Source organism: Acinonyx jubatus, chromosome X, assembly GCF_027475565.1.
Source record: "Acinonyx jubatus isolate Ajub_Pintada_27869175 chromosome X, VMU_Ajub_asm_v1.0, whole genome shotgun sequence".
Lineage (NCBI taxonomy): Eukaryota > Metazoa > Chordata > Mammalia > Carnivora > Felidae > Acinonyx > Acinonyx jubatus.
This window is the reverse complement of record NC_069389.1, coordinates 112,038,758-112,063,974: the sequence shown is the minus strand read 5'-3', so window position 1 is coordinate 112,063,974 and position 25,217 is coordinate 112,038,758. Positions and strand designations below refer to the sequence as shown.

The window sequence follows — 25,217 nt, the reverse complement described above, 5'->3', positions numbered from 1 at the left end:
AACACTTTAAGAACTACTGTGGCAAGGCTGCAAATGGCCTCCTTACCATTTAAGAAGTCAGAATAGTTCTTCAATATCTAAGGCAAAATCCCCTTTTCACTCTCTTCTCTAAATACCTCCCTCTGTGTGTGTGTGTTTTTTTTAACGTTTATTTATTTTTGAGACAGAGAGAGACAGAGCATGAACGGGGGAGGGTCAGAGAGAGGGAGACACAGAATCTGAAACAGGCTCCGGGCTCTGAGCTGTCAGCACAGAGCCCGACGCGGGGCTTGAACTCACTGACCGTGAGATCATGACCTGGGCCGAAGTCGGCCGCTCAACCGACTGAGCCACCCAGGCGCCCCCCTCCCTCTGTGTTTTTAATAATGCCCCAACCTTTTTGATTTGAGTTTGATAGACTATTTGATGGGAAGGAGAAACAAGTTGTTAAAAATCATTTGATAATATTTATACACATGAGCTTATCCTTCTCCATGGTGAGAGTATGTTGTCAGAACATGTCACAAATGGTGATGATGTCATAAACTCCTACAGCAGGCTGAGCCGTCTCAAATACAGGAGTTTCCTTGGTAGAAGAAACATTTGAACAAAGCCCTGGACATGAATCTTTTTATTTATGTCCTGCTTTTGGTTATTTGGACAAATAGTTGTTTAGATACGAACCAAAGTTATGGATCTCCTACCACAGGTAAGTGCCTAACCTGAAAATTTAGAAATTATGCTCTATTATGTTATACACTCGAGCACTTAGACAAGCTAGCCGTGTTTAAGAAATCTGCTGTCTGTTGGGTGTTACCAGGAAAATACCTGAGGGTTTTAGTTCTGTGTGAAAAACCCAAGGAACACAGAAGCAGAAAGAGTACAGACATATTGTCCCCCTTCACTCCCCTTCCCCACCCAATCCACCAACCTCTGCCCTCAACCTGCCCTCAATCTGCCCTCGGTCTGGCATGGCACTTAACACATAGCAGGCTTCAACAAGAGTTTTTCTTGTCCCGACCCTTCTCCACCATACCCCTTCACACACAAGCATTAACACTCAAGTACATTCATACGTGCAAGACATACACACACTCAAAAACCTAGGTAATGAATGGGGTGAGCAAGCCACGATGCAGGGATAGCCCAGGGAATGTACTGATGAGCCAGAGATGCCTCCCAGATTTGGCTTCTAGACTGTGGCTGGGGATGGGGTAGAGGGAGGAAACTGACAGGGGAACGCTTGCCATGCTTTACCAAAATCACCGCGGAAAAGGTGTGATTTTGACCCTGAGTGGCAAACCGCTATCAAATGGAAGAAAACTGGATTATCTAACACATTTTCTGGGGATATAATCTCTTTGACAGGACCCAAACACGTCGAATCAATGGACACCAAACTGGACAGCTTCAGGAGACGTCTACTGGTTATCACAATTGGTATTATGATTATAGCTTTCGTATTCACCTGTTTTTGTTTCATCCATTACAACTGTCTGAGCGACGACGCGCCCAAGGCAGAAACGTAAGTTTTGCACCTTTAAACTGAGAATACGTGTGTGTACGCATCGCGGAGGCTTTGTGGGTGCTGTGGTTACGTCCCGTGAACCCCAGACTTCTAAAGAGCTCATCTCGTGGGTGGATACTCCACTTCAATAATATCAGCTCTGAAATATTCTCAAGTACATTAGCAATTTTAGCCTGTTGTAAAGCTATGTCCCATCGAGGGTTCAGCTGAGCCCCAGGCTATTCATTTCATTGTAAACTGAGTCTAGGAAAAGAGGGCCTGACTATCTGACCAAGACAGGGAGAATGAAGAAGCGGAGTGACAGGGAGTGGGGTCTTTGCATTCCCAAAACAATGAAACCTCTTGGACGGTCACCATTTTAGGACCTAATGGCATGAAACATCATTCACCATTGTTGTTCTCATAATCTCAGTCCCTGCCTTTCATATAGGAGGGTCAGGCTGACCCTGATATAGTAGTTCCCTAAAAATCTCCCAATACCAGGACTGAGGACGAGCATATAGCCAGTGCTCTACCCCTGTAGTGTTCGAGGGATGTCGTGAATGTAAATCTGCGTGGATAGGTAACGCGATGGCGTAGAGACGACAGGAAAGAATGACTCCGGTCTAAAGAGTTTATTTGTTTCTTATGACACGTTGTGACAGCTGTGTAGAAGTTGCTGCTCAACTTGCGGCCTTTTATGTTTTCAAGTTTAATTCTCAGAATAAGTGAAATTCCCTCTGTCCTTCCCCACGGTAGACTGGAAACCGCTCTGTGTCTTTCCCTATGCAGGCTACGTGGTGAAGTGTTGTGGATGAAAGAGTGAAATACTCTTAACAGAAATAAAAAGCATTCAGCATGAAGTCATATCTGTAACCTGAGTCGCGGCTTTCACCACACTCCAATTCTTCCTGTGTTTGCTTTTCCTACTAGAAGCAAAAAAAAAAAAAAGACCAAAGTCTAAGTTGACATAGTAGCCTGTGTCTTGTGATAGCGATAGTACTTCTGTTTTAAATTGTCGTATTCTAAGTTTTCTATGTTTCCAGGCTCAAGAAAGGTGTGCCAGCCAAGTCGTCCACACCACCATCCAAAATGTCATTCAGCGAATCCAAGACATCCAGCCCATGCAGTCTAGAAAACCAATCCCTGCCGTCTGCTACAGACAAGTTATCTAGTGTCTCATGTCCGGAAAAGTCCTCCATATCATCCAGCGCACAAAAGTCCGTCGGGCCCTCGAGTCTAGAAAAGCTGTGTGTGTCCTCTAGTACACAAAAGTTCAACAAGCCGTCAAGTCAAAGGAAGAAAAGGCCACCGTGCTCAGTAAAAAAATTCAAGTCATCGCACCTGGAGAAGCCATATCGAACACGCAATCTGGGAAAGCCATATAAGCCAGCTCATGCCCATAAGCTAGTTGGTCAGGCCACTTCATCCTACCGAAATAAGGCAGCGAGGCCACCCCGGCCGGCCGGTCTGCAATACGCAGTCAGGCCAACCAAGCCACTTTGTCCACCCCACCCGCAAAGTCGCATCTCGACACCCAAGCGATCCAGTGTGCAGAAACCAACCAAGTCCCCTAGACATCATAAACTCAAAGGGTCAGTTTGTGCCCGTAGCGCAGACATGTTATCGAGGCCTCAGTTAATCAAGGCTTGCCGGCACTATAAGGAAAGATGTCTCGTCTGTCAAAGTTCTGAGCCTTTGATCAGTAATATTTCTGAGGCACAGAATAGAAATGCTCAAAACCCACTTTGTCCAAGTGAAGCGAAGCCTTGCGCCCAGTCCTTTCTCAAGGCAGATTACAGAGACCACGTATTCCGTGGCAACGTGAGCTACAGTGATACTACGACATATGACAGTAATGACAGTGATAGGGAGGTAACCATTATTTGCAACATGAAACACGAGGCCACCCCTGAACGCATCCAAGATAAGGACTCGGTGAAAAGAAAAGCTACCTGTGAAGAAGCAAACTTACACCAACTCTTCCATGCTCACTGTCTTCTAAAACACTGATAGTGGGAAATCTATTTGCAATCGTCATTGAGATTACTCCTATCCATCTGGGAAGCAAGTGATTTAAAAAATGATAAATAAACGCATGATGTAACAAATGCTTTTGTTGTAATTATTATTGTATTTTAGAGGCATGAGGCTCTTTCGATGTATCTGACTTGGATCTGCTCACTGGAATGGGAACCAGGAGCATACAGGCACACGCCAATCTAAGACAGGTATTGCAAACTACGTGGATGGAACTGGAGGGTGTTATGCTAAGCGAAATTAGTCCATCAGAGAAATACAAATATCACGCGACTTCACTCATAGGAGGACCTTAAGAGACAAAACAGATGAACAGAAGGGAAGGGAAGCAAAAAGAATATAAAAGCAGGGAGGGGGACCAAACAGAAGAGACTCACAAACATGGAGAACAAACAGAGGGTTCCTGGAGGGGCTGTGGGAGGGGCGATGGGCTAAATGGGGAAGGGGCGGCATTAAGGAATCTACCCCTGAAATCATTGTTGCACTAGATGCTAACTAACTTGGAGGGAAATTAAAAAATAAAGCAATCAGTTAATTAAAAAAAAAAAAAAAAAACGAAAAATCTGACAGAAAAATACATACATACATACATACATACATAAATACATACAAGTTCTAATACCACTGTCTTATTGGGGTGGCCATTTCCTAATGGATGTAAATATGGGAGCAGTATGTTGTACAGCCGACACTAATACAATGCTGTATGTCAATGACTCTTCAATTTAAAGGAAAATGTTGAATTCAACAAAATCAGGTCACAGTAACCAAAAGAAAATACATAAAAATAAATAAGTAAAAAACGCCGTGGCAGCTACAGACTTGATTTCCTACTGGCATTACCCTTTTTTAAAAGACAAACTCCGGGGGCCCCTGGGAGGCTCGGTTGGTTAAGCTCTTGATTTCCGCTCAGGTCATGATCTCACGGTTCCTGAGTTCGAGCCCCACGTCAGGCTCTCTCTCGGCCTCAAAATAAACGTTAAAAAAAAAAAGTGATAGGCTCCTCTGACAGAGCCATAAGGTGTCCCTGCGTGCATGTATTTTGAAAGTCATCTTTTAGATACATGGGAAGGGGAATGGATAAGAATATAAAATGAAATAAGATGGCCATGTAATGATAATTGTTGAATCTGAACACTACTTATGTGGGCGTTCTTTACACTACCTGCTCTATCCACTTTTGTATATGTTTGAACTGTTTTTCGTAGTAAATAGTTTAAAATTTGAATAGTAACTGTAACTTGTATGTGTAAATTTAGAAGACTAGGCTTTTCTAACCCACAAAAATCCTAACTCTTTACAGTTTCTCTTTCAAAAAAAAATTTTAACCATTATTTTGAGAGAGAGCACATGTGTGCACAAGCTGGGGGCAGGGGGGCAGGGCAGAGAGAGAGAGAGAGAGAGGGAGAGAATCCCAAGCTGACTCTGCGATGTCAGCCCAAAGCCCGACTTGGGGCAGGCCCCCACAAACCATGAGATCATGACCTGAGCCCAAATCAAAAGTCGGACCCTCAACCAACTCAGCCACCCAGGCACCCAGAGCATGATACTCTTCATCTTGGGGTTGTGAGTTTGAGCCCCACATCAGGCATAGAGATTATTTTTAAAAATATATATGCCCCCAATACCTTTGTCTTACCAAAAAATTAACAATAATTCCTTAATGACAATTGTCTAGACAGTATTCAAATTTCCTCATCTATCTCCTAATTTTTTTTTATGGCTGCTTTGTTCAGATCATGTTCATCAGCATTTGCCAGCATCTAAGACTGAAATTAAAATTTTACTGGCTAATTTGGCTTCATACTGTACAACGATTTTAGAGTTAATCTGAGCTGTTAGTAGCCTAGAAAACAGTAAAAGTTGAAATTGTATGGCTTTCAGTTTAAATTCAACCAATGCCTTACTAGGCAAAACCAATCTAAGCTCTATTCCCTGTCTCATTTAGAAGACTAGAGATTTGTAATACTTTAAAAGCTCTGAATATTAATATCTAATTAAAATGACTAACTGCCAGTGACAACCAATGATAATGACATCTTAAGAACAAGTTATCTGCATGACTATCGATGTTCCTTTCTCAACCACACTTAATTATAGAGTAGGAATCTGGAGAATATTTGAAGCTCATTCAATATATAATAGCCTAATGCATTAATGGGGGCTTCACACATAAAGCCAGTATAGAATAAGTGATAAAAATATGGACCATGAGGGGCGCCTGGGTGGCTCAGTCGGTTGAGCATCCGACTTCGGCTCAGGTCATGATCTCGCGGTCCGTGGGTTCAAGCCCCGCGTCGGGCTCTGTGCTGACAGCTCAGAGCCCGGAGCCTGTTTCGGATTCTGTGTCTCCTTCTCTCTCTGACCCTTCCCCATTCATGCTCTGTCTCTGTCTCAAAAGTAAATAAACATTAAAAAAAAAAAAATATATATATATATATATATATATATATATATATATATATATACACGGACCATGAGTCAGAGAAGAACTTTAGCCAAAAAATAAAAAATAAAAAAATTTACCAGTGGAAACTTGCCCAAGCTAATAATTAAAATAATGAAGTCCTGGGGTGCTGGGTGGCTCAGTCAGTTAAGTGTCAGACTCTTGGTCAGATCATGGTCTCAAGGTTTGTGAGATTGAGCCACCCATTGGGCTCTGTGCTGACAGCACGGAGCCTGCTTGGGATTCTCTCCCTCCCTCTCTCTGCCGCTCTCTCGCTCTCTCTCTCTCTCTCTCTCTCTCTCTCAAAATAAATAAAAAACATTTTAAAAATCTTTAAAAAATAAAAGAACTAAGTCCTATCAGTACAAGAGATAGTCTTTAGCACTTCTTGGAAATGTCTTGGTTTAAGTAAGAGAGTCCCAAATTTCTATTTCCTGCCTTTCCTGCAGCCTTGCCTCATCTCTCCTGGCACCTTACTCCTTCCTTCTCTCTCACTCTTTTTCCTTTTCCTCTGTTCAGCAAGTCAGGAGCGTGTGCTCGGTGGGCTCGCGGCTCCCTTGCATTTCCGTTCTCCAGAAGAAACCGTGAAGCCAGTTTCAAGCACGGCCCCTCGCTCTCAGACCATCCCCGTTCTCTTTCTGTTGAATCCACCTTCCTTACACTCATCTCCAAACCTCCTACCTCACTCCTGGCTATGGGACTGAAATGAATCATATTTTGCTCCTTCTCTTTAGTAAAGCTCTTCCTAAAAACCCATCACTGGGGCGCCTGGGTGGCTCAGTAGGTTAAGCAGCTGACTCCTGGTTTCGGCTCCGGTCGTGGGTCTCACGGTTCCTGAGTTCGAGTTCCGCCTGCAGAGCCCGCTTGGGATTCTCTCTCTCTGTCCCTCTCTCTCTGCCCCTCCCCTACTCTGTCTCTCTCTCAAACATAAATAAATAAAAACTTTTAAAAACTTAAAACGAAGCAAAACCCATCAGTTAAAAAAAAAGGTGTGAAAAGGTCAGATTTCCAACATTTCTCACATATATTTTCTACATGGAACTGTACCATCATGGAGCTGAAAGGATGCTTAGAGATCCTCTCTTCTACCCTCCTGTGGGGAGGAGGAGCTGGGAAGAGCTGAAGAAATGCTCCTTCAGCAAAAGACCACTTTTTACCAGAGGTGGGAGGCCAGCTGAGCGGGGCTGGGGGTCACAGATCTTTTAAGCGGCCACAAAGAAGTGACACACAGGGGGGATGTTTATGGTGGTGTTAAGCAGGGACTTAGTAAAAGTCTTCAGCTTGATCGATTCCCCAAATCCTACAGTCCCTGCCATACTGTGTGCAATCCCTAAAAATTAAAAGCAGCAAAAGAAGGAAACTAGAAGTCAGAAAAAGCTACGTTGGAGGTTTGGCCAAGTCTCTCCTTAATGGTAACTCATATACAACCCTCAATTATCCCGGTGCTGCTGCGACCTTAGAAAACAAGGGTTAAGCATGATTAATTAGTTTTGCAATTATTTATACCGTGCATGGAAAGGGCCATTTTTGAAATAAGCAAGGGCTAATTATAACTTACGTCTAAGAACTTTCAGATAGCTCTCCTTGTTTAGAATAATCCCATGTGCCTGAATCAAAATAACACGCTGCAAAGACGGCTGCAGGAGAAAAAATAAATTGCCATAAATGTTATATATTAAGTATTTTACTTAAAAAAATAAAATATAGACACAATATAGCCATTTTTCTCTGAACAGTAGAAATTTGCTGAAAATGAAAAAAATTCATGTATATCCTCCATCATCAAGCCCTTCCCTTAGTCACCTACTTTCCCAGTAACATACACTATTTTTTAAAAGTTTGTTTTATTTACTTTGAGAGAGAGGGCACGCACAAATACGAGTTGGAGAGGGGCCGAGAGAGAGAGATTCCCAAGTCGGCTCCAGGCTGCCAGCACAGAGCCAGACATGGGGCTCGATCCCACAAACCATGAGATCATGACCCGAGCCAAAATCAAGAGTCAGATGCTCAACCGACTGAGCTACCCAGGTGCCCCTATTTTTTAATATATTTTTTTCAATGTTTATTCATTTATTTTGAGAGAGAGTGAGAGAGAGCAGGGAAGGGGAGAGAGAGGGAGAAAGAGAATACCAAGCAGGAGCCACTCAGTCAGCACAGAGCCCAACATGGGGCTCGAGCCCACAAACCATGAGATCATGACCAGAGCCAAAATCAAGAGTCAGATGCTTAAAAGATTTTTTTAATGTTTATTTATTTTTGAGAGAGAGAGACAGAGACAGAGTGCGAGCAGGGGAGGGGCAGAGAGGGAGGGAGACACAGAATCCGAAGCAGGTTCCAGGCGCTGAGCTATCAGCACAGAGCCCAAGGTGGGGCTCGAACCAAAGAACAGTGAGATCATGGCCTGACGTGAAGTCGGACGCTTAACTGACTGAGCCACCCAGGTGCCCCAAGAGTGAGATGCTTAATAGACTGTGCCACCCAGGTGCCCCCCTAGTTTTCAATATCTTATTGAAATGACCAAAGACGGGTAACTGTAAAGAGTAAAAGAAGAAACGAAGGCCTATGATAACGAATGGCTGGAAAGTCCTGGAAATATTAAGAGTGGATTGTATCTATCATATCTAGACTTTCTCTGCCATTTTGCAAAAATAAGAAAATCCAGGGACGCCTGGCTGGCTCAGCCAGTAGAGCATGCGACTTTTGATCTCAGGGTTGTGAGTTCCAGCCCCACGTTGGATATGGAGATTATGTAAAAAAAAAAAAAATTTAACTCTTAAAAAATAGATAAGTAAAATAAGAAAATCAACGTCAAATTCCTTGATTGCTTGGCTACAAACTGGAACACAAGAATGTGACTGAGCTTCTCACCTTTCATTTCTACATGTTAGTCTAGAGAAGTAGAAAGGCAGTCACGGCAAAGTTAAAGAAAATTCTAATGTACTACAAAACCAATGGTGGATATTATAGATTATTCGCAATTAGGGCAGTCAGCTTCTGAAAGTGACACTTGTTGGCAACAGGAATATATCTCTGTCGTGAACAAGTCTCTTTAATAGACCTTAGTTTCATTGAAAGAACAGCACTGACAGAGCGAACTTGTTGGAAATAAAGCTTTCTGTGCTGATCTCTCGAGGTTACTATAGGACATAATGAGAACACATTACATACCCACTAAAAATATTGAAGTGATGGGGGGTAAGCTGTTTCAGGACCCATATGACAATTGCTAGAGTGGTAGACAGTCCGCAAACCAGTCTGGACTACCACTCTCCAATTCAACCCACTTTTCTTGTTTCATTTCCTGTTACCATGCCCTAAACTCTACATGTCTAAAATAGAGTTTTAGGTTACTCTAGAGCTTTAAGCTGCTTTTATGTTGTAGCCAATTTTCCAAAGAACATCTCCCCTATTCATTGAGTAGGTACTTGAGGCCGAACGGGATGGAAAAAGCATTTTTGTGTGACCATGGCATCCCAGGGGTCCCGCATATATGCCACATGTTGTTAGTTTCCTTTTCTTTTTTTCCTTGGTGTTTATGAACACATTTTTTTTTTTGATGTTTTTCTTTATTTTTGAGAGAGAGCATGTACATGCGTGGAAGTGGGGGAAGGGCAGGCAGAGGGGCACAGAAGATCTGAAGCAGGCTCTGCTCAGACAGCAGGGAGCCCGACGGGGCGGTGGGGGGGCCCAAACTCATGGACTGAACCGTGAGATCATGACCTGAGCCGAAACCAAGAGTCGGATGCTTAACCGACCGAGCCACCCAGGCGCCCCCTTAGTTTCCTTTTCTAAAACTCACGTTTTGTTGTATCCCTCCGTTGTACTACCGCAGGTAATATGGATCAAGTTTTATTCAGACATGTAAGGCCTCAGCCGGTCTACCACACAGACATCCACAGTGAAACATTCTGCAAGAAGTACTCAGAAAAGAGGAGAAACAAATCCAGGAGATGTTGCAAGAGATACGCAGTTTATGAATGATGGAATACCTTCCTTTACAGGTTGAATCGTGCCTCTCCACCAAATCTATATGGTGAGCCCCCAGTACCTCGGAATGTGGCTTGATTTGGAAATCAGGTCATTGCAGGTATAATTAAAGATGAGGTCACAGCATAGTAGAGTCCAATATTACTTGTATTATTAAAAAATGGGGAAAGTTGGACCCAGACGTACAAACAGAGAGAATGCCATGTGAAGTTTGGAGTCAGGCCCCTATAAGCCAAGAAACTACCAGAAGCTGGGAGAGAGGACTGGACAAGATCCTTCCCTAGCGCCTTCAGGGGGTGGGGCATGACCTTACTGATACCTTGATTCTCGGACGTGTAGCCTCCAGAACTGTAAGATAATAAATATCCGTTGTTTCAGCCCCCCAGTTTGTGGTACTTTGCTATGGCAGCCTAGGAAACTAATATACTTGGTGAAGATTGCTACTGCCTAAAAAATAGTCAAGATCAAATAATAGACAACGATGAGGGGGTGCTAGGGAAAGAGGGTCTTTTACACCCCATCATTTGCGCTGACTCCTTCCTCCCCAGGAAGAGGAGTGGCTAATCTGACTGTAAAGAGTTTAACACGCATTAGGTCGCTCATACCTAGTAGATAAGGTCGCTCCCTTGAAGGGTGACCCGTCTTTGCCATGCTATCTGCATAACCTGTGACTGGGTACGTGACACAAGTACACACTCTCTCCATACATGAATAGGCAGGCTGGCCCCAAGATTACAATTCCAGTGGAAAGTTGGGGGCTCCGTTTTGAAGTGGAAAGGGTAACAGTGGCATCTACAATCGATCTCGAAAGAGCACTCTGTTGGGTTACTGGGTCTTGGCCAGCCACTGACAAATAAATCAGTCCTCTGTAGTCAGTACGTTGTTTTCGATTTGGTTACTGAAGAGGAATGAGTAGGGCTGAAAACCCTAAACAAATCCTCCCCAAGAGCCGCAAGCCCTGGTCAATACCACTTCAACTTCTTTTAAGAAACTCTTACAGGAGGGGCGCCAGGGTGGGTCAGGTAAGCGTCCCACTCTGGATTTCAGCTCAGGTCATGATCTTGAGGCTCGTGACATCAAGCCCCTGGTCGGGCTCCGTGCTGACTGCACGGAACCTCGGGATTCTATCTCTCCCTCTCTCTCTCTCTGCCCCAACTCTGCTCATTTTCTCTCCCTCTCGAAATAAATAAATAAACTTAAGAAAAAAAAAGAAACTCTTACAGGAAAGTTATTTTTTTTTGAAATTGTGACATTTGCTATATATTCGTGGTGCTCCGAACACTGTTGAGTGAGGCACACAGACATAACATCAGTCAGACTCTATCTCCAAACACCTTTATCCTGTGAATGAGATAGCCCCACCCCCCAAAAAAACTATACAAAGTCAGCCTGAAAGAAAATAGCAAGCCTTCAAAAATAGATCCAATAATAGTGAAACATGCAATATTCTAAACTTGCACTACTTCTGTGGCTACACTGAATCTCTAATCGAGATATTTTAGTGTAGGATTTTTACCCACACTGTAAGGGTAACAGCTATTGACTTACTAGAAAAAAATATCACTGGACCAGCTCAAGGGGTGAGTCCAAAGGAAGACTCAGGGGGGATAGGGTCACCAGAAGTAGCAAATAAAAATATACGATGCCCAGTCAAGTGGAATTTCATATAAACAATGAACAATTTTTTTGGATGCATCTGTCAAAGAATATTCATAATTTATGGGAAATTCAAATTTAATTGGGCATCCTCTATTGCATCTGGCAATTCTACTCAAGGAGGATAAAGAGAAGAACATACGTGAGCAGAGTAGATAATCTGCTAGCCAGCCTCTTCAGGTTTAACCTGGCGTATTCATAGCTCTGAGAGGGACAGCCCTTCCTACTGTGTGATTCTACTCCCCTGGGCCATCAGATTTTGTTTCTTGAGAATTTCCAATAAGAGACACAGAGACTCTAGTGAGAGAACTATATGGATGCTTGAATTAAATAACATGTAGAGTAGGGCTGGGAAGGCATGTTAGGTGGAAAGTAGATGACAGTCAAAAGAGAGACACAAGCGTAGAACAGAGACAGACACTATGTGGTCACTGAGGGAAAAAGCAAGCAACCTGTTTCTGCCAATTCCAGTCTTAATTACACTATTGCCTGGCTGTGCTTCATAGCCCAAACATTTGTGATATTGTCTGTTGTATTTCTTTTTGACTGATAAAGTTTTATTATGAATGCAAGACTGTTTTCTGAACGTGGTAACTTCGATTTTCCTTTAGTTTCTTTTTTTTAAATTTTTTTTTAAACTTTTTAACAATTTACACCCTAATTAGTTAGCAAATAGTGCAACAATGATTTCAGGAGTAGATTCCTTCGTGCCCCTTCCCCATTTAGCCCACCCCCCCCCCCACAACCCCTCCAGGAACCCTCAGTTTGTTCTCCATATTTGTGAGTCTCTTCTGTTTTGTCCCCCTCCCTGTTTTTATATTATTTTTGCTTCCCTTCCCTTCTGTTCATCTGTTTTGTCTCTTAAAGTCCTCCTATGAGTGAAGTCATATGATTTTTGTCTTTCTCTGACGGACTAACTTCGCTTAGCATAATACCCTCCAGGTCCATCCACGTAGTTGCAAATGGCAAGATTTCATTCTTTTTGATTGCCGACTAATACTCCATTGTATATATATACCACACCTTCTTTATCCATTCATCCATCGATGGACATTTGGGCTCTTTCCATACTTTGGCTATTGTGGACAGTGCTGCTATAAACATGCGGGTGCATGTGTCCCTTTGAAAGAGCACACCTGTATGCCATGGATAAATGCCTAGTAGGGCAATTGCTGGGTCGTAGGGTAGTTCCATTTTTAGTTTTTTGAGGAACCTCCATAATGTTTTCCAGAGAGGCTGCACCAGCTTGCATGCCCAATTGTCTGTTGTATTCTTATAATAAGTTCCCCTTTCTTATACTGGTTTGAATGAGTAGCGACTCCTTGTCACCACTGATCCTCGACTAAGACGTGGTGAGAACGCTTAAGGTTAGAACCAGAATGGCAAATGACTTCCATCTCGGGTGATCGCTGAGCTATTCACATAGCTGTGTAGAGGGCTGGATTGCAAAAGATTATGGGATTGCTTCCAAATTCAGTGACAAAGAGTGCCAAGATTGACTAGCACCGTCTGCTATGAACTTGGAAGTGGGGAGTGGCAACATATGTGCCATAGATTTGCCATCCCTGCGATTGAGGAAGAAATGGAAATAAGCATGCGTCTTCCTTTAAAATATGCCAAAGGTCATGGTGTAACTACATTAAGGAAATATAAGGCGCACAGAAAAACTCAAAATATATGTAATTCTATCACCCATAATCACAGCAGTTTGTTGAACTTTTGACTGTTTCTATCTGTTCTTTATAGTTACACAATTCTTAATTTCTTTCTATGGAAGGTCACCAACAGAAATGAATATAAATCATTTATTTCCCTGGCAGGCTTCGTTTGAACTATGTTGATATTTAAACAGTTCATGGAAAAGTATGTCAAGGCTATAAATAAATTCTCTGTACATTCGACATCATGAATATTGTTTATGATCTGGGCCAAGAACAAAAGCCGATTAGGGAAACTACCATATATTCCCGAGACAGCTTTGGTTTAAACCAAAGAAGATACTGATTTTTCCAAGTAAATAATAATAATTGATAATAAAAACAAATATTAATATGATAGAGTGGGCAGTTAGATACGAGCAGAGAACAAATGCTTTCTGACTGATAAAAAGGGAGGAAACCAGGGCGCCTGGGAGGCTCAGTCGGTTAAGCGTCCGACTTCAGCTCAGGTCACGATCTCTGCAGTTTGTGAGTTCGAGCCCCATGTGGGGCTCTGTGCTGACAGCTCAGAGCCTGGAGCTTGCTTTGGATTCTGTGTCTCCCTCTCTCTGGCCCTTCCCCCACTCACATTCTCTCTCTCTCTCTCTCTCTCTCTCTCTCTCTCTCTCAAAAATAAAACTTTTTAAAAAGGTGGGGGAGAGGAAACCAATTTCCAAACAGCAGGGAAAGACCTCCGGGATAGGAATGTGTTGTTCTCTATAACCACCACCCTACAGTAACCTACAGAGCTTCATTATAATACATTGACATTGAAGTTTTGACACCCCTCTCTCCTCACCGCTCCCACACCCCCCATGGCTGCCATGGCAGTTCGGACAAGGACCATATAGGGCCAAAAACTCCCCCTCCCCAACCAGTAGGCGGAGTCCTTTAGATGATTGGAAGCAACCTCAGTCAGAGACCACTCTATTTATGACCCACAACCTACGCAAACATAAAAAGAAAAGACTTCCCTGACCGCCTCCCCACCTTCCCCTGCAGTCGCCGCCCCTGGGCCTGCTCACTCTCCTATCTCAAAAGTGAACTTGCTCTTTCACTGCTGTCAAACTCTTGCTTACTGGAGAGTTTGGCTCTGAATTCCTCCTTGGCGCAACTCAAGAACTGAGGTCAGCGTGGAAGCAGAAAAGGGACTCATGGACAAATATAGCACTTTCCAGACTGCCAAAAAGTGAAGTAATCTCATATCGCTCTGTCAAATACAAAATTGCTGATGTCGGGGACTCTGTACGTATTACAAATGCACCATCCAGGAAGCACCATCCCTAAATTGGAGTGAAACAGGGCAGCTATCAAGAGTCCTGTACTTTACGGGATACCAAACTTGTGGTAGACTGAGCCCAAAGAGAGGAGCAGCCCAAAGGAGATCATGATCTAGTGAGTGCCTAAAAAGAAAAACCGTTGCCTGACAAAATATACACCAACATTTGGTCCATTGGCCTACCAACCCTTTTGCAGTGTTTCTATTCCTCGAACCGAATTTCACTGGATAATCATGTTGGGATGGGGAGGGGAGTGCATCTGATGGCACCTCATGGTGCTTAGATCGGGCTGAAACTTCCTATGGAAGCCCGAGGGTTGGGAACTATGCCTGCCCCATGGGAGGGTAAAGCAGTCATTAATGATAAGAGATCTGCCAATAGTCGTGAAATGACAGTTACCAGAGAAATAGACTGATTATTAATTACGACTTTATAGCCGAGCAGGAGTTGAGACATTACCAGTCACAGTCTAAGAAGTGTTCTGTAGGGGAGGAGCTAATTAACTTCTTGTGAAGAATGACGAGACCATTCTTTATTTGAAGTCCATATTCCATCTGGTTGCCTGGTGATTCCGGATCCTCTTTGTGTGTGTCCACACATAGGGAAGGAAGCAGCTTTATCTGAATGTTAATGAAATGGACAGCGTAAGTACTTAATTTATTTGGTGGGTTTAGTCTTTTTTTTTTTTTTTTAATCGTTGGGTATTCTCCGTTCAACCCGGGATCAATTAGGAAGATTCTCATAAACCACAGGTATGGTAGTGTCGTACAAGGAGGGTGGAGGAAGAATGAGGTACTGAATATCGAAAGGCAGGTCGATTGGGGCGGAGAGAACACTTAGCTCTCCCCGCAGCTATAAAGCAGAGGGTACTGTGCAGAGTAGCTGGCGGTCACAAGGTGTGATCTGAAAGGCAGAGAGTGAGTGAGACCTCACTACACGCCCAAATAGCTTATCTACTGGTAATGAAATCCCATCACCATAGACTCATTGCTTTGGTTCAGCATTGCTCACTTCCCGTGGTTGTTTATAAACACCTAAATACTTTGAAAAGTCTCCAAATTCTTAGATTGAAGAGGTTTATCTCATTCCTCTAGTCGTCTTCTGCAATCCTCCCTTCTGACTAGGGGAATGAGATAAACCTCTTCAATCTAACAATTTGGCAGGGGCTCGGCAAAGGCAGTGGGGAAATGAGGGGCAGGGGAGTTTGAGAAGGTCTAGGAGACACCTGTCGGGATGTCTGTCTTGCTCACCTCCATTGCTTTCCTATTTTGCCAGGAGCCCTCCTTTTGAGAGCAATATCCTGATTTGCAGTTAGTTTTCTGGGGGAGACTAAAATGCCCGACTAGGTGAGGATAAAGTTCTCCTGCCCATGAAGTCTGGTGTGCTGAGAACTAATTCCATCCTCTTATGGAAGGTGTGTGTATAAGTGGGAAGGACTTGGGGAAGGTGTGTATGTGGGACAGAGCTGGAACCCGACTAATGTAAATTTGCTCCTTGGTGAGTCACAGACAGAAACTACACCAGGTAGAGTGGCAACACAAGGGAAACTTCATTTGCAGCAAATAAGGAGATCACAGGGAATAATTTCCACAGCCGTGACTCCCTGAGCAAGGGTGAATGGGTTCCTTTTATTTAGTGCTAGGATGAATTTTCTTTAATGTTTATTTATTTTTGAGAGAGAGACAGTGTGAGCAGGGGAGGGGCAAAGAGAGAGGGAGACACAGAATCCGAAGCAGGCTCCAGGCTCCGAGCTGTCAGCACACAGCCTGACACGGGGCTCGAACCCATGAGCTATGAGATCATGACCCGAGCCAAACCCAAGAGTCAGACGCTGAACCGACTGAGCCACCCAGATGCCCCCTAGGATGAATATTTAGAGCGGGAGCCTTGTCATTGGAGGTAGAGGCGGGCATAAGGTTGCGCATGCGCCTGAAGGAAGCATGCTTATACATACATCGTATGTTATGTAAATGGAGCTTCCGCTCCTCCTTGCGCAGAGATTTTTAGTAGAATAACGACGTCAAGATAACCGCCAGTCACTCCATGGTCCATCTGTGCAGGTGCGAGTTGGGGCTTAAGTTCAAACTGGTCTGGGTGTTCTGAGCTGGCCGGAACTCTTTGGGCAGCTGCTATTGCTTGAGGGGTAGTTTTGGTTTCCATCACAGGATGCTATGCCCTTCAGGTCTGCTGTTAAGAGGTAAGCTGGAAGGGCGCCTGGGTGGCTCAGTCGGTTAAGCGTCCGACTTCAGCTCAGGTCATGATCTCGCACTTCGTGGGTTCAAGCCCCGCATCGGGCTCTGTGCTGACAGCTCAGGCCTGGAGCCTCCTCGGATTCTGTCTTCCTCTCTCCCTGCCCCTCCCCTGCTTGTTCTCTCTCTCTCTCTCTCTCTCTCTCTCTCTCTCTCTCTCTCTCTCAAAAATAAATACTAAAAAACTTAAAAAAAAAGAGATAAGCTGGAAAGAGGAGCTGAAGGAAAAATACGGAACGAAGGTCATAGGGGTCAGGTCTTGGGGTCTGGCTGGTGACAGAGTCTGAGCAGGCCCTGAAGGCATATGTTAGTCTCATGCACAGGTGGCCCAGTCTCCCACGGCACCTCCTCCTGCCACACTGCTGCCCCTTCCTCAATCCACACCTGTGGCCTCGTGGTTGGTCACCTATGACCAAATGACTTAAGATAAAAAAGAAATACATGAGCGTGGTTTACACATAACTGGGCCTAGTTAAGACTTGGCACCATGGGAAAGTTGCTGACTGCAGCACTACAACCCCACCAGGGGAGACCCCGAAAAGATACTAGGCAAGGGACAGGGCTTTGGGTAGCACATCTGATTGTCTGGCCTGTCTAGGAGGAATGACCCGAAGTGCAGGTCTACTCTGGGTCACAGGCAGTGACCAATGGCTTAGCCAGGGACTTAGAACAAGTTTCAAACAGCAGTCCAAATATCCCCCCTTGGAAACCTGAAATTTTATCTGCTTAAAAATGGCATGTAAAATTCGTAAGTCAGAAGTAATTTCATAAATTATCTAGTCCCCTCGTCTTCCCATGGAGAAAATAAGGTCCAGAGAATGTATGTGATGGGTCCAAGGGGAACTTTAGATAACAGTCAGAACGGACGTCTCCTGGGTCCCGGTTTTGGGCTCTCCCCATAACGGCACAGAGATGATCATTCCTTTGTCAGTATTTCTCGAGCTTCCACAACGTGTCATGTTCTTCCCTGGGCAATAGGGATACAGATAAATAAGGCCTGGTCCTGCCCTCAAGAAGCTCTGGTGTCCGTTAGGTGTTTTGTGCGTGTTGGCTTATCATGATTACATCCTGGGACAAGAATTAAGTGAAACCAAAATGGCAAATACTTTTCCAAGCGGGACAGACGAATACTTGCCGAAGAGTGCCAAGTGAAACTTAAAATGCTAGAAAGTGAGCCAGTGAGAACTATATGACTTAAAACAGACGCCAACAGAGATATTAATTAATTCAAGGTTGGATTTGATTGCTAAGGGGAGTTTGCATCACTGTCCCTGCTGGGAAGAGAGCCATTTTGAATGGATTTTGATGGCATCCTGCCTAAGTCTTAGTACCTAAATGTTAGCCTGGGTGAGATAAAATGTGAATTCATTGGTCAGGAAGACTGAAGGATGGGGCAATCTGCAATAATTTTCAACAGTAGAAAGCCCTGAAATACGACTGTCGGGCCCCCAAAAGCCTTGTTAATCTTCCGATCTGAACTTCAAATTCTATTCTTTGATTTGGTCGGAAGTTCCATCTCCTTTCCCAACTGACCTTTGTCACAAAAACGAAGCCCCGCTCAAAAACGGACTGCTCACTTCCGTGCATCGTCTTCCCCGAAAACCATTCGATTCGCTCTCTCCCCTCTCAGCTTTCTTTCCTGCCTTAGAGGAAAAAGGGCCCCTCCTTACCCCTCAAACCTGAGCCTCCTGTTCTCCAGCTCATCCCTTCTTCCCTGGTTTCACACCCGGCTTCCTCAATTATCTTCCCTTTCTGAAAGTTTTGCTCCTCCTTTCCACGGAATCCTGCCCTCTCTGCTTTTACACACGTATAGGTCTCCTCTAGTTTGGAAAAAAAAAGTTGCTGATCCCGATGGCCCTCCTAGCTATCGTACAATCTCTGTTTCTTCTTCCACCATCAAGCTTCGAGAATGAGCGGTTTCCACCTATAAACTACAATCTGGCTTCCAGCCCAGCTACCATTGAAAGTGCACTCGGAAATCTCATGCAGGATCTCTGAAGCGTTAAACGAAACAGCTTTTCTTAGTTCTGATTTCCCTCGACCAGGGATAGATTTTTGAGGTTTAGAGCATCTCGTATCAAGCTCTAATACCACATTCTCCATGCATACTGGACATTTTTGAGCCTTCTATTGTTATTTCAACGCAGCTAACACTGAATTCCCAATTTCCTCCACTGAAGTTCCCACAAATGATTTTCCTATGTATGACTGCTGGCAAGCTCTCCGAGACAGGGATCGCATCGCTCACATTCATTACTATAGCTGCGTCACGCTGCTCAGATGTAGTCAATTGTTAAAATAAACATCGCTCTCCCACTCACAGAGCCTTAATTCCTTAGAGTCATTTTGAATTCACCTCTCTCCTTTGTCCCATAAATTAAATCAGCTATCAAATGTCAATTATACCTTCACAATATGGTGGCTAAGGGTATGGATTTGCAGGGGCGCCTGGGTGGCTCAATCTATTAAGCGTCCAACTCTTGGGCTCAGGTCATGATCTCACGGTTGGTGGGTTTGAGCCCCAAGTGAAGCCCCGCGTCGTGCTCCGTGCTGACAGTGCAGAGCCTGCTTGGGATCCTCTCTCTCTGCCCTTCCCCGACTCGTACTTCCTCCTTCTCTCTCAAAAAAACAAATAAACAAACTTCTTTTTTTTTTTTTAAGTTTATTTTTGAGAGAGCACAAGCTGGGGAGGGGCAGAGAGAGGGGGAATCCAAAGCAGGTGCTCGAACTCAGGAACCGTGAGCTCATGACCTGAGCCAAAGTCAAATGTTTAATCGACTGAGCCACCTAGGCGCCCCTGGAAATAAACTTTTTTTTAAAAAGGGGGGATGGATGTGCAATCTCGCAGATCTGTTTGACTCTGCTATTTTCTATCTGTGACTTTGGGCAAGTTCCCTAACTTCTCAGTTCCTTCACCTATAAAATGAGGATAATAGTGGTACCATATGGGGTTAGTGAGAATAAATGAGATAATGTATATATAAAGCGCTTAACACAGCAAGCGCTCAATAAATGATAGCTATTAAAATTATCTTTCACTGTTTCCCAGTGTGAACCCACACTCCCCTAAGGAGGTCTACTTACTACTTCATATCTTTGCTCTTTCTCTTGGCTAGAATGCTCTCCTTCCTTTCTGCCCATTCAAAATGCTTTTTACTTTTTTTATTAAATTAATTTTTATGTTTTGAAAGGGATGCATATTCATAAAGTTAAATAGATTAATAAGACTTGTAAAGAAAAAAAGCAGACCCCCTACTCCATTTCTCCCAACTTCTAACCTATACTACTAAAGCAACCACTTCTAATGATTTTAGCTGTTTCTTCTAGTATTTACTTCCTTATTTCTTTTTTTTTAATTTTTTTTAATGTTTATTTATTTTTGAGACAGAGAGAGACAGAGCGTGAATGGGGGAAGGGCAGAGAGAGAGGGAAACACAGAATCCGAAGCAGGCTCCAGGCTCTGAGCCATCAGCACAGAGCCCGATGCAGGGCTCGAACCCACAAGCTGTGAGATCATGACCTGGGCCGAAGTCGGACGCTCAACCGACTGAGCCACCCGGGGGGCCCCTTTACTTCCTTATTTCTATATGAAGTACTTATACTCACGTTTCTTGATCTTTCAATGTTTAGATAGTACTTATTGCATCCTCATTATGGAAGATACAGATTTAGACCTCTTACAAGACCGTCCTTTCCAATTTGTTTTCCCTTTGTCCTACAACTGGTTGCTTTCTAGGCGTGCCACACAGCTGTCTACCGTCTACCTCAAACTTTCTTTCATTATCACATGGGGGATTCCCTTCACCTCTCTTTTATGTTTATCCCATTTTCTGGGTCTCAAGTCTTCCTCTTTCTTGGTTTACTTTCTCATATGAAGGAATGTACATTCTAGTGCCTTCCTGAGAAGAGACGTTTACATTTTATATCATCTACTACTCCTCAACCTGGATCCATTGCTCCTGTAGGCAGGTCCGCTTACAATTTACTGGAATATTTTTACCTCCACATCTTTGCCATTTATCTTGGTTAGAATGTTCTCTTACTTCTTGTCTGCATGTCCAAATGCTATTTGTATTTTCAAACTTTTTTTTTTTTAATTTTAGAGTGAGAGCACGTGAGCGGGGGAGAGGGGCAGAGAGAGAGAGACAGACAGAGACAGAGAGAGACAGAGAGAGAGAGGATCCCAAGCAGGTTCCATGCTTAGTGCAGAGCCCAATCCCACGACCCTGGGATCATGACCTGAGCTTAAATCAAGAGTGGGATGCTCAACTGACTGAGCCACCTAGGAGCCCCTCAAACTTATTTTTATTTTTATGAAAATAATGCATGCTCATAGTCTAAAAGTTTTAAGACTTATACAGAGAAAATAGAGACGTCCCTTATCCCATTCTTTTCCATTCTTAATCTATGCCCCTAGAGGCAAGTACTTTTCATTATTTTAGCTATTTCTTCTGATATTTACCTCCTTATTTCTAAATAGTATAGTATAACTATACTGATATATTTTGATATAATGACTTCTTATTATGGAAGATAGAGATTTACTGTTCTTATGCCATATCCTCTTCTCTGTCTCTAACCTCTTCTCTGTCTATCCTCACAGTATAGTTTGGGAGGATGCAGAATTCTGAATTAGAGATCATTTTCTCAGAACCTTGAAGGCCAAACTGTATCTCAGTGAATTCACTGTGGTTCCTAGAGACTGCCTCTTCTCTTCCACTATAGTAAAATACTCCATCCTGGGGCGCCTGGGTGGCTCAGTTGGTTAAGCGTCTGACTTTGGCTGAGGTGGTGATCTCACAGTTTGGGGGTTCCAGCCCCGCGTCGGGCTCTGTGCTGACTGCTCAGAGCCTGGAGCCTGCTTCGGATTCTGTGTCTCCCTCTCTCTCTGCCCCTTCCCTGCTGATGCTGTCTCTCTCTCTCTCTCTCTCTCTCAAAAACAAATAAACATTAAAAAAAAAAACTTTTTAAAAATACCCCATCCTTTTTTATAGTCAGTTCTAGCTTGTATGCCTTTGGTATCATGATTACAAGAATACACCTACTTCCCCATTTTGAAAAACAAAACAATATGAGATCATCCACAATCCCTTTGGACTTCTACTGTTCTCCACGATTACTAACCTCATTTGTCAGTGCCCTCGATGTAATTAATAAGGGCTATTTGGCACATTAAAACAGGGAGCTCTGATTTTATCTGACAAAGTGACATTTAAGTTGAGATCTGAAAGATAAATAGCAAAGTTCATGAAAGCATCCCAGTGGAGATGATCGCGTGTGCAAAAGCTGTCTGGGGAACAGAAGCTTTGGGAACTCCAGGGATGAAAGGTGGCCAGTGAGGTGGACTTTGGTGACTGAGAGGGAGAGCAGGCCCCCCTTCATGCTAGGGCAGAAGGCAGGGGTCAGAGAATTCGGGGCCTTGTAGGTGATGTTAAGGCAAGATTGGGGATTTACGCTAAGAGTGATGAGAAGCTACTGAAAAGTCATTAAGTAGGGGAGTGATTTGATCTGCCTTCCGAAGATTTCTGGGGTTGCAGTGTGCAGAATGAATTGGAGAGAGCCAACAATTAGGACGATATGGATAAAATCTGCCTTAAATAAATGTTAAGGCCAGACTTGGAAGGGAGGAATTTCCAGTGGGCCAAAGGTAGCCTTATGAAGTGTGTTTGAAAGCTCAGCAGAGACAGGTTAAATTTCTTCAACTTGCTGATGGCGGTGATTTAGATGCTGATATAACAGCTTCTCTTTCTCTCTCTCTCTCTCTTTTTTTTCATTTTTAAGCATTAGATGGAAAAAGTGTCTCCTTCTCACCATTCCCTTCCTGCTGGATCCATGAATTGCTGACCAACTGATCCCAGGAGCACTGTGCTCCCTTCCTCCCCAAAGGTGGAAGGCCTCCTGTGCCCTACTTGCTGTCCTGCCCAGTTGCCATGTTGAGATTTCTGAGGGCTTGAGGTAAAAGGTGGGAAAGAATAGGGGAAGCGAGAGAGAAGGGCTTCTGGAGGGGCTTGCATAGAACGGGGCAGCAGAACTGAAATGGTGGAAGGAGACCCCTTCCCCTTTTTCTGACCATAAGCATTCTGTGTCGTCAAGATGGTAATAAGGACAGAAGACTGCTTCCTCAGAATTCCTGCCAGGGGACCGGGGCTTCTTCCGCAGTCAGCTGATACACCACAAGGGTTGGTGTTCTAGACCACGGGTTCTGACAGCTTTGGCAGGAGGAAGTTCGGATTTGCAGTTCTGTTTATGCAGTGGGCCAAATGAGAATGCTGGCTGATGGTTTGCTTTTCATAGTCATTGACAACAGCTTTCCTCGACACCTAGGTTTTCTTTGGGAACTGTGAAGAGCTACTGAAAAGAAGAAAAATAATTTCTTCTTGCCTTAAAGAAGCTCACAAAGAAAAGTAATTCTAGGGGCGCCTGGGTGGCGCAGTCGGTTAAGCGTCCGACTTCAGCCAGGTCACGATCTCACAGTCCGTGAGTTCGAGCCCCGCGTCAGGCTCTGGGCTGATGGCTCAGAGCCTGGAGCCTGTTTCCGATTCTGTGTCTCCCTCTCTCTCTGCCCCTCCCCCGTTCATGCTCTGTCTCTCTCTGTCCCAAAAATAAATAAACGTTGAAAAGTAATTCTAAAGGGCGCCTGGGAGACTAACTCCAATTTCAGGTTGGGTTTGGATACGGGAAAAAATTACCTTGCATAGATTTCGTGTTTTGCTGAGTGTATTTTGATTTGTGTGGATTGACTGCATTGTTACAGTCAAGCGAATGAGTCCGGACTCGTGAGTACAGGTGCCGTGATGAAACAGCTAGGACACCGAGATCGCAAAACTGCAATAACAAATGAAAATTAGACCCACAATACTGCTATATCCTGGGGGCTCCTAAATGCCTTGCTCTTAAGCTGGACACCATGGCAATAATGGCATGTGAGATGATACTCACACAACGGTGTGTGAGAGGATACCACGAAATGGTGTCTAGTTCTCTAATTGCATCTAATTTAAATTTTTTTTCCCTTTTTTTAAGTGATCTCTTACACCCAACGTGGGGTGTGAACTCACAATGCTGAGATCAAGTCACAAGCTCTACCGATTGAGCCAGCCAGGTGCCCCTCAAACAGATCAACTTAAAAAAAACCCAAAAAACAAAAGAAAAAAACGAGAGATCTAGGGGTACCTGGTTGGCTCAGTCAGCACAGCATGTGACTCTCGACTTCGGCACTGTCAGTTCACACCCCACGTTGGGTGTAGAGACAACTTTAAAAAAGGAAAAATCTTGTATTAAAAGTTGATCTGTTTGAATCTACAAGTACATTTTTTCCCATTTGTTCAACAAGATTGTATACAGAAAGATATTACTTATTACTTACTAGTAAGTATTTGCATCGCCAAACATCCAAAGTCATTTTCTATTCCCTATTTCACTGCTTAGAATGTATTTTATTGAGAAGAATTCTAGACTTATTCCCAGAACAAATGATAATAACCTCTTCCACCTCCAAATTCCAGTGTCTAGAACAGTGCCTGCCACGTAGTAGGTGTTCAACATATAATTAGTGAGTTAAATCATATTAGTTGCCAGAAAATAAAATCTACTTGAAAACAAATCTTTGAGGGGCGCCTGGGCGGCTCAATCTGTTAAGTGTCTGACATCGGCTCAGGTCATGATCTCACAGTTACTGAGTTCGAGCCCCGCGTGGGGTCCTGTGCTGACAGCTCAGAGCCTGCAGCCTGCTTTGGATTGTTTCCCTCTCTCTCTGCCCCTTCCCTTTTCATGCTCTCCCTCTCTCTCTCTCAAAAATAAATAAAACATTTTTAAAAATTAAAAGAAAAAGAAAATAAATCTTTGAAATAGCAAAACCTTAGATCCACTTTGCCAATAACATATCTTAATATCTGATTAATATACGTTTAACATGAATCTTAAAAATCGTTAGATATAGCCTCAAGCGTGAACAAACAGAAGACACCATAATGAGGAAAGAATTGGAAACATACCGCTTTCCTTCTCGGCAATTAGGACAGTTTGGGAACATACCTTAATTCTCCTGCATTTGCACTTCGTGGAGGATGGGCTACTCATTGCTCACAGAATCAAGTTTAAACTTCAAGGGGTGTTTCTGAAGATCCTTTTGGGTTGTGGTGTTATTTGGGCCGCCCCACCCACACATCCTGGGCGTCTGCCCCCAGGGCCTGTTCTTTTTCTTAGCTTGTCCTGCGCCCTCTCGCCGACCTCTCCCTCCGCCTGGACTCTGCCCACTGGGCTCCTTCCGTCCCTTCCTCTGAAACCTTCCCACATTTCAAGGTCCAGTTCAATCTCCAAGGCCTTCGGGAAAGCTTCCCCAGCCCCCTTTCAGATGCATTAGCTCTTGGCGCCTGA

The 25,217-nt window shown here is 43.9% G+C and overlaps 1 protein-coding gene across 1 annotated transcript; it reads left to right on the top strand.

Moving 5' to 3' along the window:
- Positions 1-346: 346 nt before the first annotated feature.
- On the top strand, positions 347-25,217 carry CXHXorf66 (chromosome X CXorf66 homolog). The gene is made up of 4 exons (XM_027054814.2): positions 347-688; positions 1,348-1,504; positions 2,533-3,424; positions 25,047-25,217. The coding sequence occupies exons 1-4, from the start codon at positions 601-603 to the stop codon at positions 25,215-25,217; spliced, it is 1,308 nt and encodes a 435-aa protein (XP_026910615.2). The 5' UTR covers positions 347-600.